This window comes from Triplophysa dalaica, chromosome 19 (assembly GCF_015846415.1).
Source record: "Triplophysa dalaica isolate WHDGS20190420 chromosome 19, ASM1584641v1, whole genome shotgun sequence".
Taxonomy (NCBI): Eukaryota; Metazoa; Chordata; class Actinopteri; order Cypriniformes; family Nemacheilidae; genus Triplophysa; species Triplophysa dalaica.
In genome coordinates this window covers 5,652,923-5,677,492 of record NC_079560.1, presented here as the reverse complement: position 1 = coordinate 5,677,492, position 24,570 = coordinate 5,652,923, and the positions used below count along the sequence as shown (strand labels likewise).

The 24,570-nt window shown below is 39.3% G+C and overlaps 1 protein-coding gene across 1 annotated transcript in view; it reads left to right on the top strand.

Moving 5' to 3' along the window:
- Positions 1-24,108, top strand: part of sfswap (splicing factor SWAP) — a 76,733-nt gene extending 52,625 nt beyond the window's left edge. The window contains exons 14-18 of the mRNA XM_056731363.1: positions 8,236-8,519; positions 14,310-14,453; positions 16,610-16,771; positions 18,268-18,340; positions 23,414-24,108. Coding sequence (XP_056587341.1) covers positions 8,236-8,519; positions 14,310-14,453; positions 16,610-16,771; positions 18,268-18,340; positions 23,414-23,479 — 729 coding nt within the window. The 3' untranslated portion in view covers positions 23,480-24,108. The remainder of the gene's footprint in view (positions 1-8,235; positions 8,520-14,309; positions 14,454-16,609; positions 16,772-18,267; positions 18,341-23,413) is intronic.
- Positions 24,109-24,570: the final 462 nt, after the last annotated feature.

Genomic DNA, 24,570 nt, shown 5'->3' with positions numbered 1-24,570 from the left:
GCAGTTTGTGTACTTGGCGTGGGCTGTTCATGTAGACTTGTTTATCTTAACTTTCTGGTTCGCTTTGCTGTCTCTTTGTCAAACACAAAGCATTGCGTTTCTCGCTCTTTATTACTCGCAGGAATAATTTCACGGAGTGACCCGAAAAACATTGTGCGACAGGGAGAGTCTTCCCGCATCCAGACTTGTTAAAGTTTAGGTATCAAATGAGCTCTTTAAGCAAATTCAAATTTTTTTACTTGTGCGGAAGACGCGATTGACGCACATTCGCGCCGCCCAATTTGCGTCATTCGAATCACCTGGCGCAAGACCGCGTCTGTTTCCTTCTTTGCGTTGACTTTGCATGTGATTTACTTGCGTAAATCTCTTCATTTTCGTTTGGTGCGAGCACAACATTAGTCTCAAATAGTCATAGTCTTTGACTACTATGTTGTAGAAAGTGCTGTTTAGAGGTTGGTTTTTCTGAAATAGAACAAACTAAAATCGACTCGGAGGGAAAAAATGTTGATGTGACAGTGGAAACACTGGACAGATTGCAGAAAATATTTAGGGTAACACTTCATCATGTGCTTATACAAACTATAGTGACCCAAAACTGATTATTCCATAGATATAACAAAAATATATACAGTTTTGCTTGTGGATATCTAGTTTCCTTGCTGCCCTAAAATTGATCAGATAGTGTTGAGAACGTTCTGTCTAACACTGAAGTCTCCCTAGAGTCACAATTACTCTCTCTTTCTAGAATGTTCAGTTTTGCCTGGATATGAGATTGACAAGAACTGTTTGATGTAGGACTATCACAAACATATTAGTATTCGATATGACAAATAGCTAATGGGCTACTGAACACACCGTAGGAACAAAGAAAGAAACTAAAGCTTTAACATTAATATCAAATTCAGAATTGAGGTATTGGTACTTTTTATCGTTCCTAGTTTGCGGTGCCCTTGGTGGAGGATCGAACATGTGAGCTTGAGCTTTTGCTTCAGGGCCACGGCGCTCATCTTCCTCTGATGTGTGATTTACTATTAATTGATGAACTCTTTGTATGTGTTTGAAGGGAACTCTCTTGAGAAAGGTGTTTCCAGCAGGTATGGCTTTAACAAGACAGTCGGCACTCGGGAGAGAACAAGCTGTGGGGCTGAGGTGAGGACCAGTGTCGCTGCCCTCCGCTTTTGAGAGTGTTAAAATGAGCATGCGGGATCCGTGCTCTGTTGCTGAATCATTTGAGCATGATTTTCAAGGCTGTTGTTGAACTCCTCACCTATTCGACACACAAAAACGGCCTCGGTCACGCTCCTAATTTTCTATGATCCTACTGTTAAACAAGCTTTAAGGTGAAGAGCGCCATTTTTTGGATGTTAAGGTACTACCACGTTAGCTTGATATGCCGTGACTACTTTAAAGTATTAGTTCACCCCAAAATGAAAATTCTTTAATTATTTACTCACCCCATTTCAAACCTGTATCACTTTCTTCTGCACAACACAAAAGAAAACGGCGTAACCCATTGACTTTTGACCATTGACCCATTGACCCATTTTGTTTGGACACAAAACCAATGCGGATTAATGGGTGCCGCCATTGATTGGTTACCAACTTGCTTCAAAATATATTTTTTTGTGTTCTGTGATGACAGAATTCTTATTTTTGGGTCCTTTAAAGTCACTTATATGAGCACTATTGGTTCAACCAATCATGTGAGTTTGGGGGGGACTCTATGTTTGACTGACCAATTTTTACATCTTTGTTTGGTATGCCAGCGACCCAGAATAACTTACTGTGTCTTGAAAAGCTCTATTCGTTCTTTCATTTAAATGATTCATGATTTTCTTTCGTCTGTATAATTTAAAGTAATTGCTCTTTACAATTTTTTTCTTCTACGCTATGTCTTTGTTTCGTCTCGTTTATGATTACCCGGCAGTTAAATAATCAATGCGTATCTTTGAAATACTTTTTCCCTAGTGGGAACCTTCAAGAATTTCAGTAATGACTGTCTTGTGTTGCTGTTACTATCCCAGGCAGCTCCTCACAGATATCCATTCATCATATTGGCATGCAGCAGAAAAACAAGCCAATTATGTTGTCTTAAAAGCAATATTTCTACATCTCTGAAGAGTTCCATAAGCATGGAAACATTCTCTGATTATTTGTACCGAGTTTCCATTCTGTTGCTGTTACTTAGATGGGTTTTATATTTTAAGCGGTCATTATTCACAAGATGTATACAGGTGGATGCAATGCAACAATCAGTCTGTTTGTGTGCTATGCGTACAGTTTAATCGCATACAAAATGCAATAAGGGATAGATTTCTGCTCTGGGGATGTACGGTGTTGGCTGTACGTCTGTGGCAGATGTTTAATATAATAGAAATAAAACTGACAATATAGCCTTTTAATTTTTTTAAGGAATAGTTCACCCAAAAATGGTCCCCATTGACTTGACCACAGTGTTTTTTATTCCAACTATAGGAAGTCGAACCCATTCCAGGGACCATGTTTTGGGTGAACATATTCCTATAAAAGTACTTTTTGTCAACTTTATTTTAGGGCTCTGCAATTAATCTGAATCGATTTTCATTCTTAAATTTGGCTTCCAAAACAAAATAATCAAAACTGTTAAAAAATTATTGTGCCACATTCTGTTTTGCTTGAATTCTCTAAAAAAAATAAAAAAAAGTTTTTTGCAATGGCGCAGGGCTGAATGCACTGCCTGTCCAAAACAAAAGTCACCGCCTGGATTTAACTAAGTAACACATAGGTAAGAGCCTCCCATTGGATTGGAGGTCTAGGTTCAGCAATGTTATGTGCCCAAAGAATGAGGTCCGCTGACTACCTGAATGACCAGGTTATTCCATCACAGGGTTATTTTTTCCCTGATGGCACGGGCATATTCCAAGATGACAATGCCAGGATTCATCAGGCTCAAATTGTGAAAGAGTTGTTCAGGGAGTATGAGACATCATTTTCACACATGGATTGCCCACTACAGAGTCCAGACCTTAACCCCATTGATAATCTTTGGGAGGTGCTGTCGAAGACTTTGCGCAGAGGTTGGACTTTCCCATCATCAAAATAAGAACTTTGCGAAGAATGTATGCAACTCTGGACGGGAAATAATGGACATTCTGGACATTGCAGAAGCTTATTAAAACGATGCCAAAGCGAATGCATGCCGTAGTTAAAGCTAAAGGTATTCCATTGAAATATCAGACGGGCAGTGTATGTTTAATGTGTGTTTAGGAGTATTTAGTCAGATGTAGCGGTGCACAACATATTTGATAAGTTATCTTAATGTAGTTTAATTATTCTTTATTTTCATTAATAGATACTTTATTCTATCTGATTTTTACATTCAATTTATTTTTTCAGTTGCATCCAGTGTAAAAAATACAATAAGTCAATATTGTGTGGCCAAACTAATTGCGATTATAATTTTTGTCATAATTGAGCAGCCCTATCTTTTTTAGTCGTACTAATATCACATATACATTGTCATTATATATTTTTGTATATTTTGACTTTACTTTGAGTGTAAATTTGATTAGTCGCCATATCATTTAATTAACTCAACTAAAATATTTTTGAAGCGTTGACAGTTCTAGTGTAAACCCAACATTCTCTTTTCAGCAACCAGTGTGGATCAGAGAAGTGATTGACTGAATTCAGACGTCATTCTTTTCTTGTTGAACTGTAGCCAATTCCATTTAAACGCCAGATGTTCCAACACCCCCATTTGATGGGAAAGAGCAACTGGCGATTCTTGACTGTAATCTCTCGGTTTTTAAACTTTTCCCTTTGAAACTTGAATTAAATGACTTCTTATTTGTATTAAAAACTGTAGCATTATCATGTGTATTATATGCTCTAATACATATGCTATCTTGTGCACAGAATAAGTGAATTGACCCTATGAACTGTCCTCTCAGTCAGTTTGTTTTTCCATAATCCTTCACTTTGCACATCCATCCAGCACATGACTTTTTGTCTTTTTTCTGCCTCCCTCTTTAACCCACATATCATTCTACTCTGTCCCAACACTTGAGCTTTGTTTGTGACGGACACCATGGTGATTTGGAAGGCAGCTTGTAGAATCTCTAAAATCATCACCAGCTGACCTCGATATGAGATCCTGTGAGAGGAAGTGTCCTAATACTCTGAGCAAAGGTCACGAGCGATTAAAGCTTCCTATTGGTCCGTAATGATGCCATAATCATTCAGTCCTGTTGTTTTTATTAGCTTTGTATTATAAACACTGTCAAAAAGCTGTCATTTACTTACATAATAGGTAGATTGCAATGTGTGGTGTTGCATTTGTGTTGTTAGGGAAGGAAAAACGTGTGGTGAAGAAAAACAGAAAGTCCAGGGAGCGAAACTGCAATCCACTCTTCTGTAATTATGAAGATAACAGCTTTTTAGACTCCATTAGTTGTGACACATTGTGTGCAGAGAGAAATCGTAAATAAATTAAATTCCCGTATCCCTAAAGTACCTTGTGAAGAATAGTCTTGGACTCCAGACTCACCACCTGCTCCTTCAGAGGGAAATGGATGATTCGCCCAAGAAGTTCGCTTTCTTTCATCATTTACTCACTCTTGTGTTGTTAAAAACCCCTGTGACTTTTTCATTCTATGAAACAGAAAAGAGAGAATGTTAGCGACTCAGCCTCAGTCGCCTTTCACTGTCATTGCCTTTTTTTTTCAGTACAATCAATGTGAATGATGACCGAGACTCGGCTCCTAATATTCAGTCTTTTGTTTTAGATCAAAAACATGCAGTTGGATTTGGAGTATGAGCAGTGACAGAATTTTCATTTTTGGCTTAAATGTCTCTTCAGTTCTTTCCAAAAAAGCCCAAGCTAATTTGTGTGTGAAACTTGGTTGTCTTGGCCAAAGATGCTAAGTCTCGAAACGCCCGGGAGAGCAAAGTAAACTGCGGCGAAGATCAGAGACACTCATTCTAGGTGACGTTATTTGAAGGAAAAACGATGTCTGTAGTTTTGCAAGAGAGAGGCAGAGGCTCTCCAGAGCTTTGCACTTCTGTCCATGCATTTAAATGACTCTCATACCCGTGCCAAATTTTCCCAGTGGAGTCAGTGTTTGGGCAAAATCTGTAAGATTGAGGCGATTGTGTCAAAAGTTGAGGGAGATGGATAAGCTGTTTACTTCTGCCTTCTGAGACCAGGTATGTTTGAATCATTTCTGTTATGCAGTTGTTTCACAGACTACTGCAATTAAATCTACATTGATGGACAGACAGACGGATGGATGGATGGATGGATGGATGGATACTATAAAGTAGATGGATGGATGGATGGATGGATAGTTATTAGTCATTATGACTTATGAATGCAATGGTAAGAAAATGGGCTCCTGGACTCCTAATGAGAATAATTTAGCAGGACAGCGGTAAAGTTATATGAAATAAAATAAAGGTTTCATCTTGAGGTTGGACACTTTTTGAACCATCTTCCTCCAGCACTTTCTTGTGGCTATCAGTCCAAACACTTAAAACCAGTGGAGACCATTAAAACAAACAACACAACCACTGTGGTAATATTCTGGGAGTCTTTCCAAAGAATATAATCGAAATGGCTACAATTTAACCCACTTAAATGTTGTTCTGTGTAAGAACAGATGGATTAAAAATGCCGTGCACTCTTCACTGCATACTGAGTAGATGAATTTAACACCAGACTTTAATGACTGTCTGTAGATTTGCTCTTGTGTTGTTCCAGGTACAAACATAACGCTGTGTGCTGTGTTAGGATATCTCGTCTCTGGTTGTCATTCTAAGAATACTTTCCGTTTTCTAAGTAGTGACTGACAGATATGGGATTTTTAATGGCTGCCGATGTCAAAATTTTGAGAGTTGGGTAGTTTGTATACATGATGTTTAGTGATGGCAAATAAGACATGCTGAATCGCTAAAATGATATGAACACGTGTATGGCACTCAGTATAACTATTTGAAACCAGACAGTGTGCATTATCCATTGACTTGTAAGCAGTAGACCCTGAAGTTGTTTGAAAGTATTTGGGCAAACTAGAAAATCTGTTTATCGGCCAGACAGGAATGTTATCAGACGACGACGGGAATCTCAAGCGATTAATCAACAAAGGGAATGTATCTTTAGATTAATCTGTCACTGAGACACAGCACTGACCTTAAAGCTCACAGAAGAACTAACTGAGCCACTGATGAATGAGTTTTTTACTCGCAGATCTCCCCTCGTCACAGTTGGAGACTGAACGAGTTTGGTGTGCAACTTTTTTATTGACCGATACATCACTTCAGATTTGGATTATTTTAGTGTTTGTGTGTAAGGGATCATCTCTTGACACTGTTGTCAAGCCTGTTTTCAACAAGATTTCTCTATCACATTTTTCTTTTAGTGTGGCACCTCACGGAGTTCCAATAGTGTAAGGATCCTCATTTTTAACACGCTTGTGATCAAGCTCTCCGAATTTGCTGACCTGACAAAACCAATGTTGTTGTTTGTGCTTAAAGATAGACATTTATCTAGAAATCTTTATCTATAGAAATGTATGTTAACTTTTTTTGCACGTCGCATAACGGTTAAAAAAAATATCCAAGTTCAGTTCATCACATGAATAGGCAGGTAACTGAAAAATCATTAAGGGTACATACAGAAAAAAATATTATGGCTGTTTAATTTTAAGTTTATTTAAATTCGTAAGTTCTGTGTTTTCTTTTTTTTAGTATACAATAGTAATATATCTGTCCACATAAATATACTGTAGTATTCTTTGCAGTTCAATTTCAAGTACAGTAGTACTTTTGAACCGTACTATAGTAAATAATCAAATAATCTGCAGTGTTTACTACTCAATTTACTACAAGAATCCAACAATTTGCTTTAGTAAATACTATAGTTCACTACAGTATTTTGTCATCGTATGGTTCAGGTTAAACAGACTTTTATTTCGGCAGGCGAAGATGTTGGAGTTTCGGTGTCGGAAAACGAGTTTCAACTGCAAAATAGGCTCAAACTAAGTAAATTAGCAGTGCGCCATTGATTAACGTCACAAACAAACAAACGCACTTCACACAAACACATAGGTCCGTGTCTAACTTACCTTCCAAACTGTATCGGGCACATGCTACAACGCACAGACCGATTTTTTTCTTGGCGTGCGCATTATACATGTCGCACTGTACAGACCTGCTGTCCTTAAATAAAAAAGGTCTTCTACCGTTTATGCTGAAGACACGAGGCCTCAAGTGAGCAGGTGTGAGACCAAATCCTCTTGGCACGCTCGCCTTCAAGAGCTATTTATCAAACGTCAATCCAAAGCCCTGTGTTCCATTATGTAACTTCAACTATTGTAAGATATAACAAATACTCTTGCCATCCTCTCAACTAGATCATCTACCCACAATCCCTTTCCCTCCTGAACTTCTTTTCAGAATCTTTTACATAAGACACGATCCCAAGTGAGCAAGAGAGACATTTTCACTATTTCCAGATTAATTAGAACACGTTTATAAATACTCAGAAGAAGATATTGCGTCCTGGTTTCGTTACATCTCTCCAGAGCTGTTGATATGACCTGAAGCCTTTAGATTTCAAGACACGTTGAGTTTCGTTTTCTATTTAGTGATAAAATTGACTTATTTTCTTGTGTGTGTGTGTTGAATTAAGATGTGGTTTTGACTTTGTGAGCAGCGGCATTGATTGATGAAATTCCATTTCTGATGTGAATTCAATGCAGAGGGGATCTCATTTAACCAGACAGACACATATTGAAGTAATTACGACAGAGAGAACGGCCAATTATCTCCCTGCCAGAACCACATTACGTGGCGAAACAACCGGTGTTTTAATTAGCACTATTTCTGAGGGGAAAAGTGAGGAGAACCTATTATACTTCTAAAAAAATACGGACACAGGTTGCGGGATTTACGGCCAGCTTGATGCACACATACAAGACAACAGACACACTCTGATGGTGAGACCTCTAAATTGGACGCGGTCTCTTAGACTGCTCAAAGCCAGTTGCGTCTCTATTGATCGGGGCAGATGCGCGAATTTAGAAAGCCACTGGGACGGCCTTTCATCTCATCTGTGGCATAATTTTGGCCAAGCAAAGAACAGTGATTGGATTTTGCTCATTAAAACGCTGGTTTCTTTCATGTGTTCATGAGCTCGCTTAAGGCTGCCGTTCATGTCTCGTGTCTAATCCCTCTCCCTTTGTTGTGTATCCACAGCCGCTGGTGTCCGCTCTTCCCAGAAGCACTCACAAGGCGACCCGCAAACCAAGGTTCGACTACCAGGAAACCACACAGACGAGAAGCGTGGATGGGAAGGCTTCTCACCTGACCACCTCCTCGAGTTCGTCACGTGGGCCTGACAGAGATCGAGAACGGGATAAGAAGAAGAAGAAACACAAGAGAAGGTCAAGGTCCAGGTCCAGGTCTCGTTCGTGCTCCAGATCGAAATCGACCACCAAGCACTCTTTGCCCAGTGCCTACCGAAGCTACAGGAGATCCAGGTACCTGCAGCATCTCTGGAGTTGTTTGATTTTTCCAAGAACAATTGAAACTTTTAAAAAGCCCTTGGTGGTTGTAATGCCCTGCGCCGTAGGTGGCATGTACCCAAATGTAATTATGGTTTTAAACAGCTTTTTCCATCCTTTTATCCATCAGAAATGTCTTTTTTTAGTGCCCTTTTGAGGTAAATGTAAAACATGGTTTTAGGGCGTAAATCAGTCATGTAAAAAATCACTTCTTAACCTTTAAGAAATACGTTGCAGGAATAAAAAATATGGGACTGTGGCACAAATTGGTTGTAAAAAAGAGATCAAAACAGTCTGTTTAACTTAAACAGTGTGTGGTGGAAAAGTTATTTAAACTTGAACAATTGGTTTTCCTTTTTTGGCACAATTACCTCCTCCAAACATTCCCTGTAATTGCATATTAGCAGTCTAGAAACAATTTGACTTGGTTGAAGATCAGATACAATTTTATTTCCAATGTTGTTGTTCAAATTTATGGAGCCTGTTTGCAGGTGGGCCCCCTTCCTCCCGGACCAATATATGTACAGCCGCAGAAATTCCAAATTCTCATTTAATCAGCATGTCTAGATGTACTGTGGCCAGTCCAGTATCTGTTGAATGTCAACAAAATCAAGCCACAGAAGTGAAGATGTCACCCAACAGCAATGTAAATTGACAGCATGACAAGACACATGAAAACTGTGATAAAAAAACGACAAATATTGTTTTATTGTCTAAAAGTAAATATGAACTTTTATTCTTTGCAGTATTAGAGGTCTGAACAAAATCAGAGTGTAAAAAGGTTCAATTAAAAGGAAGGAAGGAGACGGGAACCGGCAAACATTTTTCAACATTTAATAACATGACAACAAAGTAAAAAGACAGCCGGCAGCCCCTCACGGACGACTGCCGGCGAATCAAACAAACCACAACTAAAATCCAGGCCTGGTCCTCTCTCATTGACGGTCCGGTCACTCGTCCTCTTATGCTCCCAATCTCCTCCGTGATACCAGACCGGTGTCGCTCACATTCACTCACTCACCGGCCTCGACTCACGGTCTCGTCCCGCCTACTTCACTACACAGAGCATCTTTTCTGTTAATTTGACCTGTTTCTTCAGTTTTCAGAAACAATATTGAGAAATATTGTTAGTAGTTCACAGAATGAAACAAAAAATTATCATTTTACCTAAACACACCTAGAAATGGCAAATTCCAAAACACTGCAAATAATTTTGAAATGGTCTCTTAATTTTTTCCTTGCCTGTATAAAGTAAATATAGTACCATATTGAGGACTTTTATTGTTCCCCTTTCAGAAATCCCGGATAAATCCAAAGGTTCTCATACTTTCTCCTCACATTTTAAAAATAATTTGGTGAGATTAAATATATGTTAGGGTGGCTTGTTAGAAATGTATATCTCAGACATTTACCACGTGCGCACTTACTCACCTCTCAAATCTCATTCACCCCTCCACTGCACTCATTTTTAATTCCTGCTCTTTATTGGAAATCAAGGCTGATTTGTCATTATCCCCTGCTGAAGTTGCAGTAATTACAGTGCCCTCATCACGCCTTAATATAATTTCTGGAGATTAAATCATTTCGGCCCCAGGATTTAAATCACTTAGAGTGTAAAAGGCTAGAATGAATGGCTCATCTCTCTCTCTCTTGTGCTCTCTCACTTAATCATGCCTTCTCTCTCTCTCTCTCTCTCTCTCTCTCTCTCATGCTCTCTCTCTCTCATTTACTCTTTGGCCCATGGCCTTGGTTATATTTATATCCTTGCTTGCCAAACATTGGCAAAAAGTGCGGCTGTAACTTTGATGAACTTGCTGGAGGAGGTAAAGGAGTAAAACATCTTCCTCTATTGCCTGATAAGGAGTGTGTGTGACGATTTCTCCCTCTCCGTGTTTATATATATTTTTCATAAAAAAAATCTTGTGTCTGTGAAGGAGAGAGATTGAGATGAGTTTTGGGGAGGCAATCGCTTCTTAGACTACTAATCTAGTTTGGCTAAGCCCCTGTGGGGGCCTGTAGATATCGCCTTGGCTTTAGCGATGTTCTCCTGCTAAGAGCTATTTGAGAAATTGTCTTGTCCCTGATGCTTTGCTTTTATTGAACCTCACTTCATCCGCTTACTTCATAGCCGGCGCTGACTACAGCGACAACAGTCCCACCCTCTTGACCGCGGCTGGTCTAATCCACATCTTCTCACCTGTGAACTTCATTTCTCATTGAATGTGGTCTCATCGTGACCTGACAGCGATGCCCTTCACCGTTAGACCTCGGATGAACTGAGATAATGAGAGATAAGACAATGTCGCTGACCTGAAAGATCAATCTTTGTCCAGCTATGGCTTCTCTTGCCCGTTTTGTTACCTTCTGATCCTGCCATTAGTAGGCATGGACATGCATATGTGGGATTTTGACCTTGTGGAGGATCCTGAGAGCGTGAGTTGCTTTACTGCAGGTCAGAGGATGTACCAGTCGTCAGGCGAATCTTGTTTTGCGTATTTAAGCTAAGACAGGAAAGGACTGTTCACCTGTCACCTTTTGTACCGTTCCTCGGTTATTCACATTCAAGTGAGCATGTTTTGAATTTAAGAGGACTGTAATGAGAAGTCGAGTCTTTTGTAGATATGCTGGAAATAGACCTTTTGTGGGCTATTATTTTTTGAAAAAGAGGTCTCTTTGGAGGTCGAGTGCCAGATTGGATGAAATGCCACTTTAGGTAAACCAAATAACCTTTGTTAAACAGCGGTGCACACAGACACACAGGCTTGGTTAGTGTTTTTCTTTTGGCTTGATGAAGTTGGAAATAATTAACTGTGTACTGCATTAATAACTTGGAGACCAAACAATAGACTCCGTGAGGAACCGAGAGAGTCGGGAGGGATGTTTAATATGTATTCCAGTACATAAGACTAATTACTCTGCATAGACAATGTGTTCCAATCCTCTAATCATATATATTAAACCTCTGCGATGGATTTTCTCTTGCGCAGACTCTTATTAAGACTTTATTCAGATAATATTTCCATTTCGAAGTAAGTCATACAGGTTTGGAATGACATGAGCGTTTTGTATTTTGGATGAACCATCCTTTTTAGTCTCGGCCTCAGACGTCACGCCCACGATATGTCGGCTGAGTGTTTGATGCATAAGACACACTTTTTTGGAACCACTTCAGCACGTTCGAAGTTGTCATCTGATTGGTTAAATTTCACAGGATTTCCAGTAGACGTGCATGTCACGTTATTTAACGGACCGGCTGGAAACAACACAAAGCCATCTGATCTATAAGAATTCATCACGATCGATTAAACGCTTAATTCCTAAAAGTATGCAAGGCTCACGGCATAAACTTAAAATCATTTTGTTGCTGTTAACACTTGACAAGTTGTGAATTTACACCGGTCTGTTACTGCGGGGACATTTCCACGCCTCTGTACATTAACGCGTGTAAAGACGAAACGTGATTGGTTGCTTCTCCTGTCGATCATATGGCCTATTGCGCAGGCCTTGGCCAGAGAAAGCAGCGATAAGTTCCAGACCTTAAGTATGAAGGTGAGACAATCCTTTTAAACCTGTTTTAAAGACAGTTTAGTCAAGAGAAAATAATGTTGAGATTTGCATCCCAAGGTTTTTTTAAGTGCCCGTTGTGTTGTACTGAAATGTGTTGGGATACAGCACACATTAATAACAAGGCCCTATCCCAGACAAAGAAACACAAACATTACATGGGCAATAATGGAACAAGAAATTATTTACAACACGCTTGCTTTCAAATGTCAAACATGGGTAATGTTGTGTCTCTAATTTTGCATTAAGCCTAATAATAACAGCAGTTTGTAAGCCACTCTGTCTTTGTTATTTATCGCCTCCTGACACCTGACATGTCTCGTCTCCAACCAGCATATCAACACCGGCGACCAGCCTTGCATTTATTCTTAATGAGTATATCTGTCTGGTGTAACCGAAAAGTAGAGAAAAAAGAAAATGTGCACAAAATGCAATTATAATAACTGGATGCAAATGAATTTTAGTGAAGAAAAATATTTTAATGATTGCTTTTTGCAATAATATCTTTGACACTTTCGCTCGAGATTACCAATGAGTGGATTTAATGTGTTTTCTTAACTCTATATTCATAGATACTTATCTTCTTCTTTGTCTGCCTGTGACTGACCCTCACATTTTTAATTCCTTTTCTGTACGTTCTGTACTTTCACGTTTAAAGTGTTTAATTAATATTATCCTTTAATGCGGATAAATGCCCATGTGATCAACCTACACACGGCTGTTGTTATCAGCCCATCTCTTTTGTTACTGAAATGTATTTCTCAACAAAAGTTTACATTATCCAGGGTTCATTAAAGTTCATTTCTTACCGTTATTGAATTTGTGTAGTGTTCAAAAGCTTAACATTAGATATGGCTTTAAGCAGCAAGAAAGAATTAGACTCTTAAATCAGAGACTTGAATTCAATAATGCAGTCGTGCCCTGAAACTCATTAAGCAGGTAGATAGGACGCCTGTGAGACCTCAACCTTCCTGTCCTGTGCCGTGTCCCTAATTCCTGATGAAAGTTCATTGTTACACATGCAGGAACGGTTCAGCAGCGTCAGTTTGCTCAACTGCTTGTCATACATCGGTTGTGTTGAATAGAAGTTCTTCAGAGGATTGAACCTTGCATTAGTCAGTCATTCATTGGTTGTGTTGAATAAAAGTTCTTCAGAGGATTGAACCGTGTATTAGTCAGACAGGAAAGATTTATGTCAGATATTTGAGGGCTTTCTTTTAATAAATGAGAAGCGCAGAGGCTCCTTTGAGCATTGGCTTCTATCCTGTGATACTTTGCTTTAGTCGATTTGAAGGGTTTATGAAATTGGACGTAGATAGCAAAATGGTACAAGGCAGGGATTTTAAACATAATAGATCCAGAGACCAAGGCTGTTCAACGATAAATTGTGATGAATTGCATACAGAATACATACGTCTGTGCACTCTGCATATTTATTTTGTTTTCATTAACACATACATGTATATATTTTGGAAATATTTGCACGTTTATAAATGTGTATAATTTAATTAAAAATTTTTTTAACATTTATTCATTTTTATATATTTTTTAAATATACAGTATATATGTGTGTTTGTGTGTGTGTGTGTGTGTGTGTGTGTGTGTGTGTTTATGTGCGTACATGCGCACATGTGTGCGTGTTTATGAAATAAAAAATTAATATGCACAGTATACAGACATATAATATGTAAACACAAACTTTTCATTTTAGATGCACTTAATAACTAATTTTATAGAACTACTTTCTATAATGATAAGCAAATGTACCCAATTATGAATAAATGAATCTCGCCAAATGTTTACATTTTGATTATTTTGTTATAATATATGTTGTTTGACTGTATATTACCCCTCTCATTACACTGCTTGTTGAATAAATATATAAATATACATGAAATATTGATTTGAACCAAAGTAGCTTGATTTCGGGAGAAGAAATGGGCCACAGAGAATACTATGTAGGAAATCAGTTGTATGGGACAACAGTTAATTGTATAGGATATCTGTTATAATACAAATACAATATTTGACCGCAGACTGTCACAATCAATCAGAATCAAGTTTTCCAGAGAGCCATGCAATAACACGAACTGTCAATTGAATTGATCTTTCAATTTCATTGATAGCATCTCTAAAACTTTCTACTAAGTAGATCATGGTTTTGCTCATTCGTCTTGTCCTACCTTCTCTGTCCTCTCACAGGTCCCAATCTCGTTCCCCCAGCCGAAGAGATCGTCGAGCTCACTCATCAGAAAGAAAACGTGAGGAGAAGAAAGAGAAGGAGAGCTATGGTTCAAGTGCCTATCGCCTTGGCAGCAACCCACGCCGGAGACGATCCAGATCAAGGTGGGCAACACTGAAACTCCCACCGGTTCATTAACTTCCTGTTAGTACGATAAAAAGGGCTACTACTGTACTCTTCCTAATGAAAACCGAATCATGGATTTTTTGTTACAGTGAACTACATTAGCATTTATTCATAGCACTTAAAATGTCAGCCTGTCTGCAATTATGTTAAAATTTACAGAAGAGTCAGCTTATGGGTTTTTAACAGAGATTGCGTTGGCTGAATTTGCTTATCTGCCTTCTCACTGTATTTTGTTTATTAAAGTATAAACATACTCGTGTTGTGTTGGTATTTCAGGATGGTTCTCCTAGATCAATCCATTTTAAACCTGTATGGTGTTCTTTCCTGAGCAGAACACATGGGAAGATATTTTGAAGAACGTTGTTGACCGAACGTTGACTTGGATTGGCTTTATTTCCATACAATAGAAGTGATTGTGTACCGCCTTTGTTTGGTTACCAACGTTCTCCCTAATATCTTTTGTGTTTTGCAGAAGAAAGAAAGTCATATAGGTTTGAAATGACAAGGTTGATTAAATGATGAAAGAGTTTAAATTTTTGTGTGAACTATCCCTTTAAGATGAGTTTAATATCTCATCCAGTCATTTATAATTGGGACATGTGAGTGTACTAAAGAGAACGAATGACCCATTTAAGACAGAATGACAGCAGTAAAACATCTGTTTGTATTTACTGGAGCTCTGATAAGACTTCATTTTAAAGCCCTGCCGGTCATATATCACAGAAGAGCAGTTTGGATGTTTGTCAGCATGCTGTTTCCTCAGAGCGCGTCCCAGCACGGTCTCTTCTGAGACTCTAATCCCTCTATTGAATAAAGTCAATGAGACTCCACGCCACTGCTATCATCTCCATCCTCCCTCACTCTTCATTCTCGTACCGCACCATTATTACCTAACTGGTGCCTCTGAGGTGCTAAAGCCGCATAGAAAGAGCCAGTCATGGTGACTTCTCAGATCTCAGACGCCTTTTATGTCAGTGGTCTTTATCTGGGCGGCCCACACTCTCCAGGTCCTTTTGCGGCTCTTTCGAGACGGTTCTTTGGATTCTGCTGCGTTTTAGGTTATGAAATTGAGGAGGAGCTTTTCAACACATGTTCAGAAAGAAAAAGCATATTTTGATGTAGTTTGTTGCTGGTGTTGTAATGTATCTGGAAAGTACAGGAGCGGTTTAGTAGTTGGATGATGTCAGAACGATCTCGATTATAAATCTCTTTTGTTTTTTACAAAAAATTCAAGATTGAAATTTACAATATCCATATATATATATATATATCCAGAATGAAACCATTTGTATTGTTTTAGTATAGCATGTGTGTTCTGATACCTCTCATGATGTTTCGGGTGTGTCTGTGTATTTTAACTTCCTGGTCTCCATGGGCTATTTCGATTTGTTCTCTCCCAAACATGCTTTGTCATCTTGCTACATTGACACAGAATTGAGGTAATTAGAGGTCACTGTGTCTATTAAAGGACAAGCCAAGGAATTCAAATAAAATATTCATAGCCTTGCAGATAAAGGCCATATACTGCGGACCTAGTGTTTTTTCCTCTGAAGAGTTTGTGTACATGAGAATAATGAATAAATATGTGTGTGTGTGTGTGTGTGTATGGCCTATTTAAATCCACTTGCTAATGTACCGGTGGTTCGGGTTTCTTTGTGACGTGCGGATGCCTTGAGATTCCAAACATATGCAATGGTTTGACTGCAGGTTTTTCTATAGAAAGTAAGGTTAAAAAGAGGTACTTGTTATTCCTGTTGTTTTCCCCTTTTATTGATTCTTTTTCATAGCCTTTATTCGTACTTCTACCTTGTGAAGTCAAAGAAATAGTTAATCCAAAAACTGAAAATTCATTTATTCATGAAAATCATGTTCTCTTCCTCACATCGTTCCAAACTTGAGTTTCCGTTTTCTGTGGAAGTAAGATATTGAGGTTTTGATGAATATGTGCTAAAAAATCGTATAGTGACCAGGGGGTGTCAATAACTGCCATTAATGCATAATAAAAGTCATTTTTATGTCTGAAGTAATCTACAGTTACTCTCCTGAAGTGATTTAATATGATGTATGATTTACACTATGATGAGCGTTATTTATGTAGTTACGAGCTCTAAAATGTAAAATTCTCGCTCTTCAGATCGCCTCATGATAAGAGGAAGAAAAGTTCAAAGTCATCGCACCGTTTGAAGGGTTCTTCATGTTCGCCCTCGGCATCCCCTGACAGAGGCGGAGCGATGATCCGAGTCTCTGCAAGCCCCTCCCCTGCCGCAAGCCCCACCTCCAGCCTGGGGAGGTCGAGGTAAAGGTTTTCTCATTGTCCGTAGGGGGTCAGTCAGCCAATCAAAAGCCAAGTAGGAGTTTCTTCCGCTGCCTACTGAAGCTGAAGTCTGCTTCAGTCAGAATCACAGATTGTTTTACTTTGTTGCAATGTTCAGTCCCTGCAGGATTTTGCGATCGCAGAATTCAACGCATAATCAAACAAACTCTGCAGAATTTGGCCAAAGACGCACCATGTGACGTCCTCGCATCACGCATTCTGTCAAAATCTGCCCCAAAAGTCAAGTAGAGAGATACTATAGGAGGCAGATGGAAGGGTCTTCAACACTTACAATTTGGTAACGTCATCATCCATTGCCAACTATTAAAAAAAATAGCATTTGGTGTCCATTACTTCGTTCCGCTGAAGGCGTTAGCTTTAGCCGTTTCGCTTTTTTGGCTAAAGGTTGCAGGCTAGTGGCTTTGAGTCAAGTCAGCCTTACCGATGTGTGCGTCACCTACTTAAACAAAACACCCGGAAACAACATAATGTTGTGAATCATGTTTATTCATCACATTCAACTTAAGACTGATTTCATAAAAGTATTCAAGGTTCATGGCATAAACTCATTCCAAAGACATTTCCACAACCATAAACATGAAACGATATGTGATTGGTTGCTTGACCTGTCAGTCAAATGGCCTTTTGGCCGACCCTTTAACTTTAAGCGACCAAGGTTTCCACACCTTCTGTATGAATCAGCGGCATGCCTTTTAATCTTAAGTAATGCATAAATAATGTTTTCACAGATGGTAGTTTTAAAGAAGAACCCTATTTTCCAGTTCAAGTAGTTTTTTTAAACTTTTTCTGTTAAACCCCCGCGATTTTTATCGCAAATTTTAATAAAGCCGTTGAATATTAATTTAAGCTTAGTGTGGGTGCCTGCGTGCCAGACACAAAGACGGCTTTTTGGGGCTTCAGAGTAAAAATATTTTGGCTACGATTTGACAACTTGACTAATTACATTTCAAATGAAGCTTGAAAGCTTCAGATTCTGAAATCAGGCAAGGTGACTTTTTGATATAAAACCTTGGTATCTTTTTGACAGGCTAAAGTGCCTGGAATATCGAAGGAAACGCGTCGTATTGTTGTATTTTTCTTCATTACGGATTTTCATTCAAACACCTTAAAGCAAACTCTGCATGGGGTTAGTGGATCTAAAAACTGACTTTTTACATTCGACCTCTGAAGTTTCATCAAAGAGTTGCTCTAAACTCCCCTGGCCTTCAGCTGTTTTTCTTTCCTTACCTCCTGCCGTACCTCTTTTCTGCCTTTTTTATTTGTGCTGCTGTCATTTCTCTTCCGGCACTGGGTGAATATTTCATGGCTTTTTCTGGTCGTCGAGTTTCGGCCCTCAGATGCTCTGTGTGTGTGAACGTACTCACCAGTCGCCATGAATTCTGTATTAGGGCATTTTTCATCAACCTGCTAGATGGCATGCATCTGTGTAAGTCTCTCTGTCTGTGTTTATTAAACAGGGATGGATCTCAGGAGAAAGACAAGCCAGTACCACCGACTATTGTCTCTGCAGTGCAAACCAGAATCACTCAGGTATGATATTAAAAAATGATTAACTTTACATGCAACGACTACTCTTTTGTAGAAACGCTATTTTCGTTCCTCTCTAGAATTTGAACAGAAGCACAAAACTCTTGTTCATGTACAGGCGTGTTTGGTCAAGGTCTGGTTTTCCATTTTTAGGGGATGTAAGTTCGAGGCACATTTAGGTGCCAATGCTAGTGCCAGTAGGTAAGAAACTACTGTTTGTATCTATATACTGTAGATAATGTTAAGAAACATCACCAGTTAATTTAATCTTCAGAATCAGTATCGGCAGTAATTGGTCTAATCCTATTGGTGGATAATTTTATTATCGATGCATCTCTAGTTTTTATGGTAGACAGTTTTCTGTCATCTACATTAGTCTGTGTCCCATTTAAGTCGACAACACACAAGAAAAAAACATGACTGTGCAGCAAGAAAGCATTAAGTGTTTAAAAATGTGTAAGGAAGACAAGACCAATCACAATTTACAGTAAAAATAGATGTTTGAGAGAGGACCAATCAGAATTAAGTATGAACATATTTTTGTGATGTCAGCACATCAGCTTTATAAAAGTGATTAAAAGGGTTACAAAAATTATACACGTAAAGCTGAAATTTTCAAAGATTTCAGGTTTAATGAAGTTCATTTCTGTGTGTTTAGAGGTTTAAACAAACCCCCATCCTTAATATTCGAGAAACATCAATACAGTGCTGCCTTCCTAACACTGTTATAAGCTGTAAAAACTTTTTCCTTGGTTAAGTTTTTTGCCGAAGGGTAAAAACAGAAGTGTGTTAAAAAGGTGATGAGACCTTAGACGCTTAGTAAGGCTTTAATGTATATCATTTAAAGTGGGTCTCAGTGGCCTTTGTTTGCTGGCCGTTACGTGCTGAAACTGCGAAATACAGTGATTTGGTTTCTTGACCCTGTCACCAGGGGTGGCTTTGTTTATGTGAGTGTGTGTATGTTGATGGAAGAAAGGAGCTTGTCGCAACGGCGTGCTGATTCAATGCAGCTGTCAGTCTCCTCAGCCTTGTTTTGATCCCTGGCCTTATGTGGCGCAAATGAAATGCAGAGAACGCTTTGTTCTGTACTGCGTTATTTTTATTCCAAGACTGCACAACGTAGACGGCTGGAGGTTATACTGTAACAGTCATGTTTAAAATAGATGGTAAACAAACTTAACCAAGCTGTCAGGTATATGACAAAAGAAGCCAACCAGAACAGTCCTTTATTCATTTCTCGCTATTTACCCTCATGTCATTCCACGCCTGCATGACTTTCTTATTTCTATAGAACGCAAATGAAGATATTTTGAAGAACGTCGGTAACCAAACAACGTTGGTCTCCATTGACCTCCATTGTATGGAGACCAAACCACAGAGACATTTGTCTAAATATGTGACCCTCGATCACAAAACCAGTCTTAAGGGTCAATTTTTCGAAATTGAGATTTTTACATCATCTGAAAGCTGAAAGCTAATGATTTTTGGCAAAAAGAAAAATCTGTAATTTTTCCCCTCACAATGTATTTTTGAAGATTATTAAAAATGTTCCCGTGCTACATCAGACTGGTTCTGTTGTCTAGGGTCACATATATGTTTTGTGTTCTACACAACACACAAGAAATACACAGGTTTTTACCTCAGAGGTGAACAAATGATGACAGAATTCTTATTTGTTGGAATCAAGTTTGACACCTCTGAACTAGAACAGGACAACCGGGGGCGCCGTCTAGCAGAAGCATGTTGGCTTTTATTAAAACCAGCAGCCGCTGCCCATGTCGGCTGTATCACTTCTAACCTTGACAAATAACTACCGGCAGACAGGCTTGCGCAGACCTGTGCTTCAGTTGCAAGCTTCAGGTTCTTCTGTCCCTGTTACCCCCTTCCATCCAGGCAGTGCGGACCACCCGTAGACTCCAGAACAGGTTTGGGCTCAGCTCGGTATGGTCTTCATCTGCAGCCCTGCCTCACTCGACTGCTTCAGATCCTCCTCCGGAGAACACTGGAGCTCTGACATGTGCGTACCCGGCTATTGACGGAGAAAGAAGTGCTCTCAGGGGGCTCTCCGTTGGAAAAGGGGATTTACAAGCGCAAATGAAAAAGCTGTAACATTAAAGGCAGGGGAAAGCATGTTCTCCATCTCAGCACTGCTCCCTTGGGATTTTATGAACTTTATATCTGCCTGTCAGCCCAACAACAAGGGAGACTGTTTTATGACGCTTCCTGCGGAGCACAATGGTCGCTTTATTTCATTCGGTTTACAACTGCTCCTCTGTCCCTAAAATTCAGGCCAATCCGTGTTAAGGACGGGCGGCAGGTGACTGATGCTTTGATTAGAAAGTGTTTACGGGGATTGCAGGGCCCTCGGGCAGGTTATTAGTTCTTGGCTAAAGAGCATAAGTGCAGGGTAAGAATGAGACAAAGAAGAAGAGCGATCGGATCGGAAGAGGACTCATACCGAGTCCAGGTCTTTTTAAAAAGCAGGGGTGAGTATAGGAGTGCAGAGGGAGAGATATGAAAAGAAGGATTTTAATGGGAGATGGATGAATTGGAGGAGCATTCTTCAAAATTGCTTTTTAATGACCAGGGTCTGTCACAAGAGTTTCACCTCTCTGAACTTGGAAGTGGAGGAGCCGTACTTTGAACTCGAACAATAAGAATGTGGGTTATGTGTCAGAATGCTAGAACTTGACCCGAATAGCTAGAAAAGGAGTGCCAATTACACTTATATTTCCAGATCGGTTTTATTTTGTTGTCGGAAAGCGAGAAGATATGTGCTTATTGTGAGAGAAATGGACATGCACATTATTAGATCCTCCCTTCAAAGAGTCCTTTTTACTTTCACTTTTTATGAACTCTGATAATGGTGAAGATGTCTTCCTTTCATTGCAATAATCTACTGGGGTCATTATAAAGGCTCAGAGGCTTTTATCCCAGCTCACTGCTATGATTCGAATGTACTGTATCTGCATATTACGATCAGCGATTTTATCCTGATGGTCACTAGAAATTTGTCACCATTTTTGCATACCTATGTATAATGCGATCTGTACAGAACATAGAAAATTGTAATGCTGAAGCCCCACCCAGAAACCTAACCACTGCCGCAAGTCATACTTTAATGTACGAATAAAATCGTATTAATTCCAACCACGTGAAATAGCAACAATGCTCTGAATTGCCTTTGTGTTCATTTTGTTGCCATAATGCATTTGACGGATATCCAGTACATGTGTCCTATGGTGTGACTTAGCCAAAAAGTAGAAAACAAACCGATAATACTGTATTATATTATATTATTTAAAGGACATATTATAAGAGATATCATACAAATTATATAAAATAAAACATTAATCAGCCTTGATGCCCGATGACTCCTGAGATAGGCGCAGGCTCCCCGTGACCCGAGGTAGTTCGGATAAGCGGTAGAAAATGGATGGATGGAAAACATTAATCAACATATTACATTATTAACATGAAACATTATTTAATATGATAATACAGATTTATCTTCATTGTTCTTATTTTTCAAAAAAAAATCTTTCGACACATTTACAGTATATTTGTCGACTACCCATTTGTAGTATATTTTTATATCTAATTTAGCAGATTGTAGAGCGGCAAGAATAGTTACGCCTGTTCATCTCAGCAGGAGACTGATTTACTTGTAGTTTTGGACCGTAAGGTTCATTTCCTTTGTAGCTTTCTATAAAATGATGCGCGACTGTCCAACCGGCATGATACCCTGATACAGTCCTTATTGGTCATTGCAGCATCACCAGTATTTTTTGTAGTGTCTTAGTGGTTTTAGTCCTCCAGAAGGACTTTCATCATCATCTTTTGTACTCCAGTGAAGGACATCAGCAGCCCCGTGCTGCCGGGGAAACATGCTGGTGCCTGTCTGCACTGTGTTTGCGCTTCTCTTGACTTCTTGTTTGTTTAATGATTCATTTCGCGGGGGTTTTTATTGGAATTTCTGGGTTAATAACTTTCTCGTGGCTGGGTAGGGGGGGCGGAGGGTGGCAGTAGATTCATTCAGGAAACATAAATGAGCAAACCTTGCTCCTATGACAAATGCATTGCCATCTGTTCCAACGCATTATTTGACTGATTTGATATGTAATCTAAAGGATGTGCCAGAGGAAGGTGTTGAAGTCGCCACCGTCACTAATATGCAGAAATGTATCAAACCATCTTGTCTTATTAATGGTGACATGTTTTTGAGAGGGGATGCATTAATATAAATCTTTTTTAAAAGTGGCTTTTGATCTGAAGTTGTGCGCATAACTGTCTACAATTAAGATTCTATAATTGTGTAATTATATCAGTTTCTTTCAATATGACGGTAAAATGTTATTTCATTATTTTTTATATAAATTAATGAATGATTTAATGAAGAAAAATGGGCCAATCAGAGCCCAACATAGATTGGAACTCCCTCAATATTGTTTAAAAAGCATCTCAGGGTCATAAATCAAAACGGGAGAAGAACATTTTTGCCAATTCTAGGCAACGGGTGTTTCTCCTGAAGATAATAAAAAAATGTAAAAAAAAATTATCACAACATATCCTATAATGTACAAAGGTATGTAAATATTTTAAATAATAACTAGTGATAAAGTGAACCTAAATGTAAATTTTTTGGTATTTAAGCCAACTGTCGAAACAATGAATTTGTTGCAATTACCAGAATATTTTCTTGCCATTATGCAACATATTTATGAAAACTGTGTATATGCAGTACATCTCCAGCATCACTTTGGCCCTGCAGGCTTTTTGCATGCATTGTAAATCACCGAGGATGAGCAGAGGGGTTTGAAGACCGGGAATTCAGTCCCGGATCCTGATTGGCTCTTCTACAAAATGCTAGCAGGCATTCTTATCCAGATTTATTAGCTGGGATTCTCACAGATACAAACCATAATCTGAATTTCAAATCTCACACAGTTGTCTGCCATGCATGTTGTGAATTCATGTTTGTTTTCTTTTGCTGTGCTTATACAATGATTAGTACTCGATCGTGCTTTAATGCCCTTTCGCATGCTCAAACTTTTCTTTGTTTCTCTCTCCACACAGGACCTCATGGCTAAAGTTCGGGCGATGCTGGCTGCCTCCAAAGGCCTTGAGCCGAACTCCTCCTGAAAGAGTTCAAGCCGTGCTGAGCGCAGCAGCAACAGCCTTGTGGTCAGCTTTTGGATTACACCTCGCCCGACAAGATACACGGTGCTGGGCTGGATGTTTTTATCCTTTTACGTTTGCCTCTTTGGACCTTGTGTTTGTAAGATGTTTATATTTTCCTCCAGATTAGCATTAAGCGTGGAGGTTCCCTTTATATTTAAGGTGGAGATGGGCCACATGGTGGAACCCAAGCAGGTGTGGAGCGAAAAATCCGAGCAACAGATGGGCGGAACTATGACCTGCTGTTTGTTTTAGCGGCAGAGAGACGATAAGAAAGAGATATTAAAGCCGTCGAGGTGTAATTCCTTTGATGCAACTAAAAACAAATTTACATATCGCCTAAACTGATGACTGCGCTGTTTCCTTTGTAATACGGCTTCTGCCGGAGGGGCTTCGTAACATCCTTCTGTGAAGGATAATGATGTTTATTTTCTCATTCTCTTTCGATTCCTCACCCCACACCCCCTCCTGAAACTTTCTCAGTGGGTTTTGAAGACGTGGCCTTTGCTTTTTCGTTTCTAAGTTTGTACAGGCCTGATTTGCAGCTGCTTTGTAACATTCGACTGTCAATAAAGTTTGAAATATCAAACGTGGGCGTGTTTCCTTATTCTCCATGAGTGACACCTCGTCATGTTCCCCGTCTGGTTTTCATTTCCCGCACCTGCGAGCTCTGCCCTTTCGACCATGTACGCATCCCAGCATGCACTCCGCATGATAATTAGCCCGTTCGTTCCGCTGAAGGGTCCATTTGAGTGACGGTCTCCAGAGAGGGATGCATGACAGGCAACGATGGAAATGGTGGTTCTTTTTTTAAGCGAGCCTTTAATCTTGTGGCAGGGCTGTGTGACGTGTGTCGTTTCTGCCCTGTGAGAGAGTGAAATGGACTGAGATCCCCGGAGCCGGTCGTTCCCATGGAATCCATATTAATGCATACTTCCAAACTCTCTGTGACAGGTTCCCATGTTCAAAGTATATTTCCGAATGGATAGAAGTAGAGTTTTTCTTGGAATGAGCTGTAGGCTTGACTTTTGCCATTGAGTTTTGCCAAAGACAAA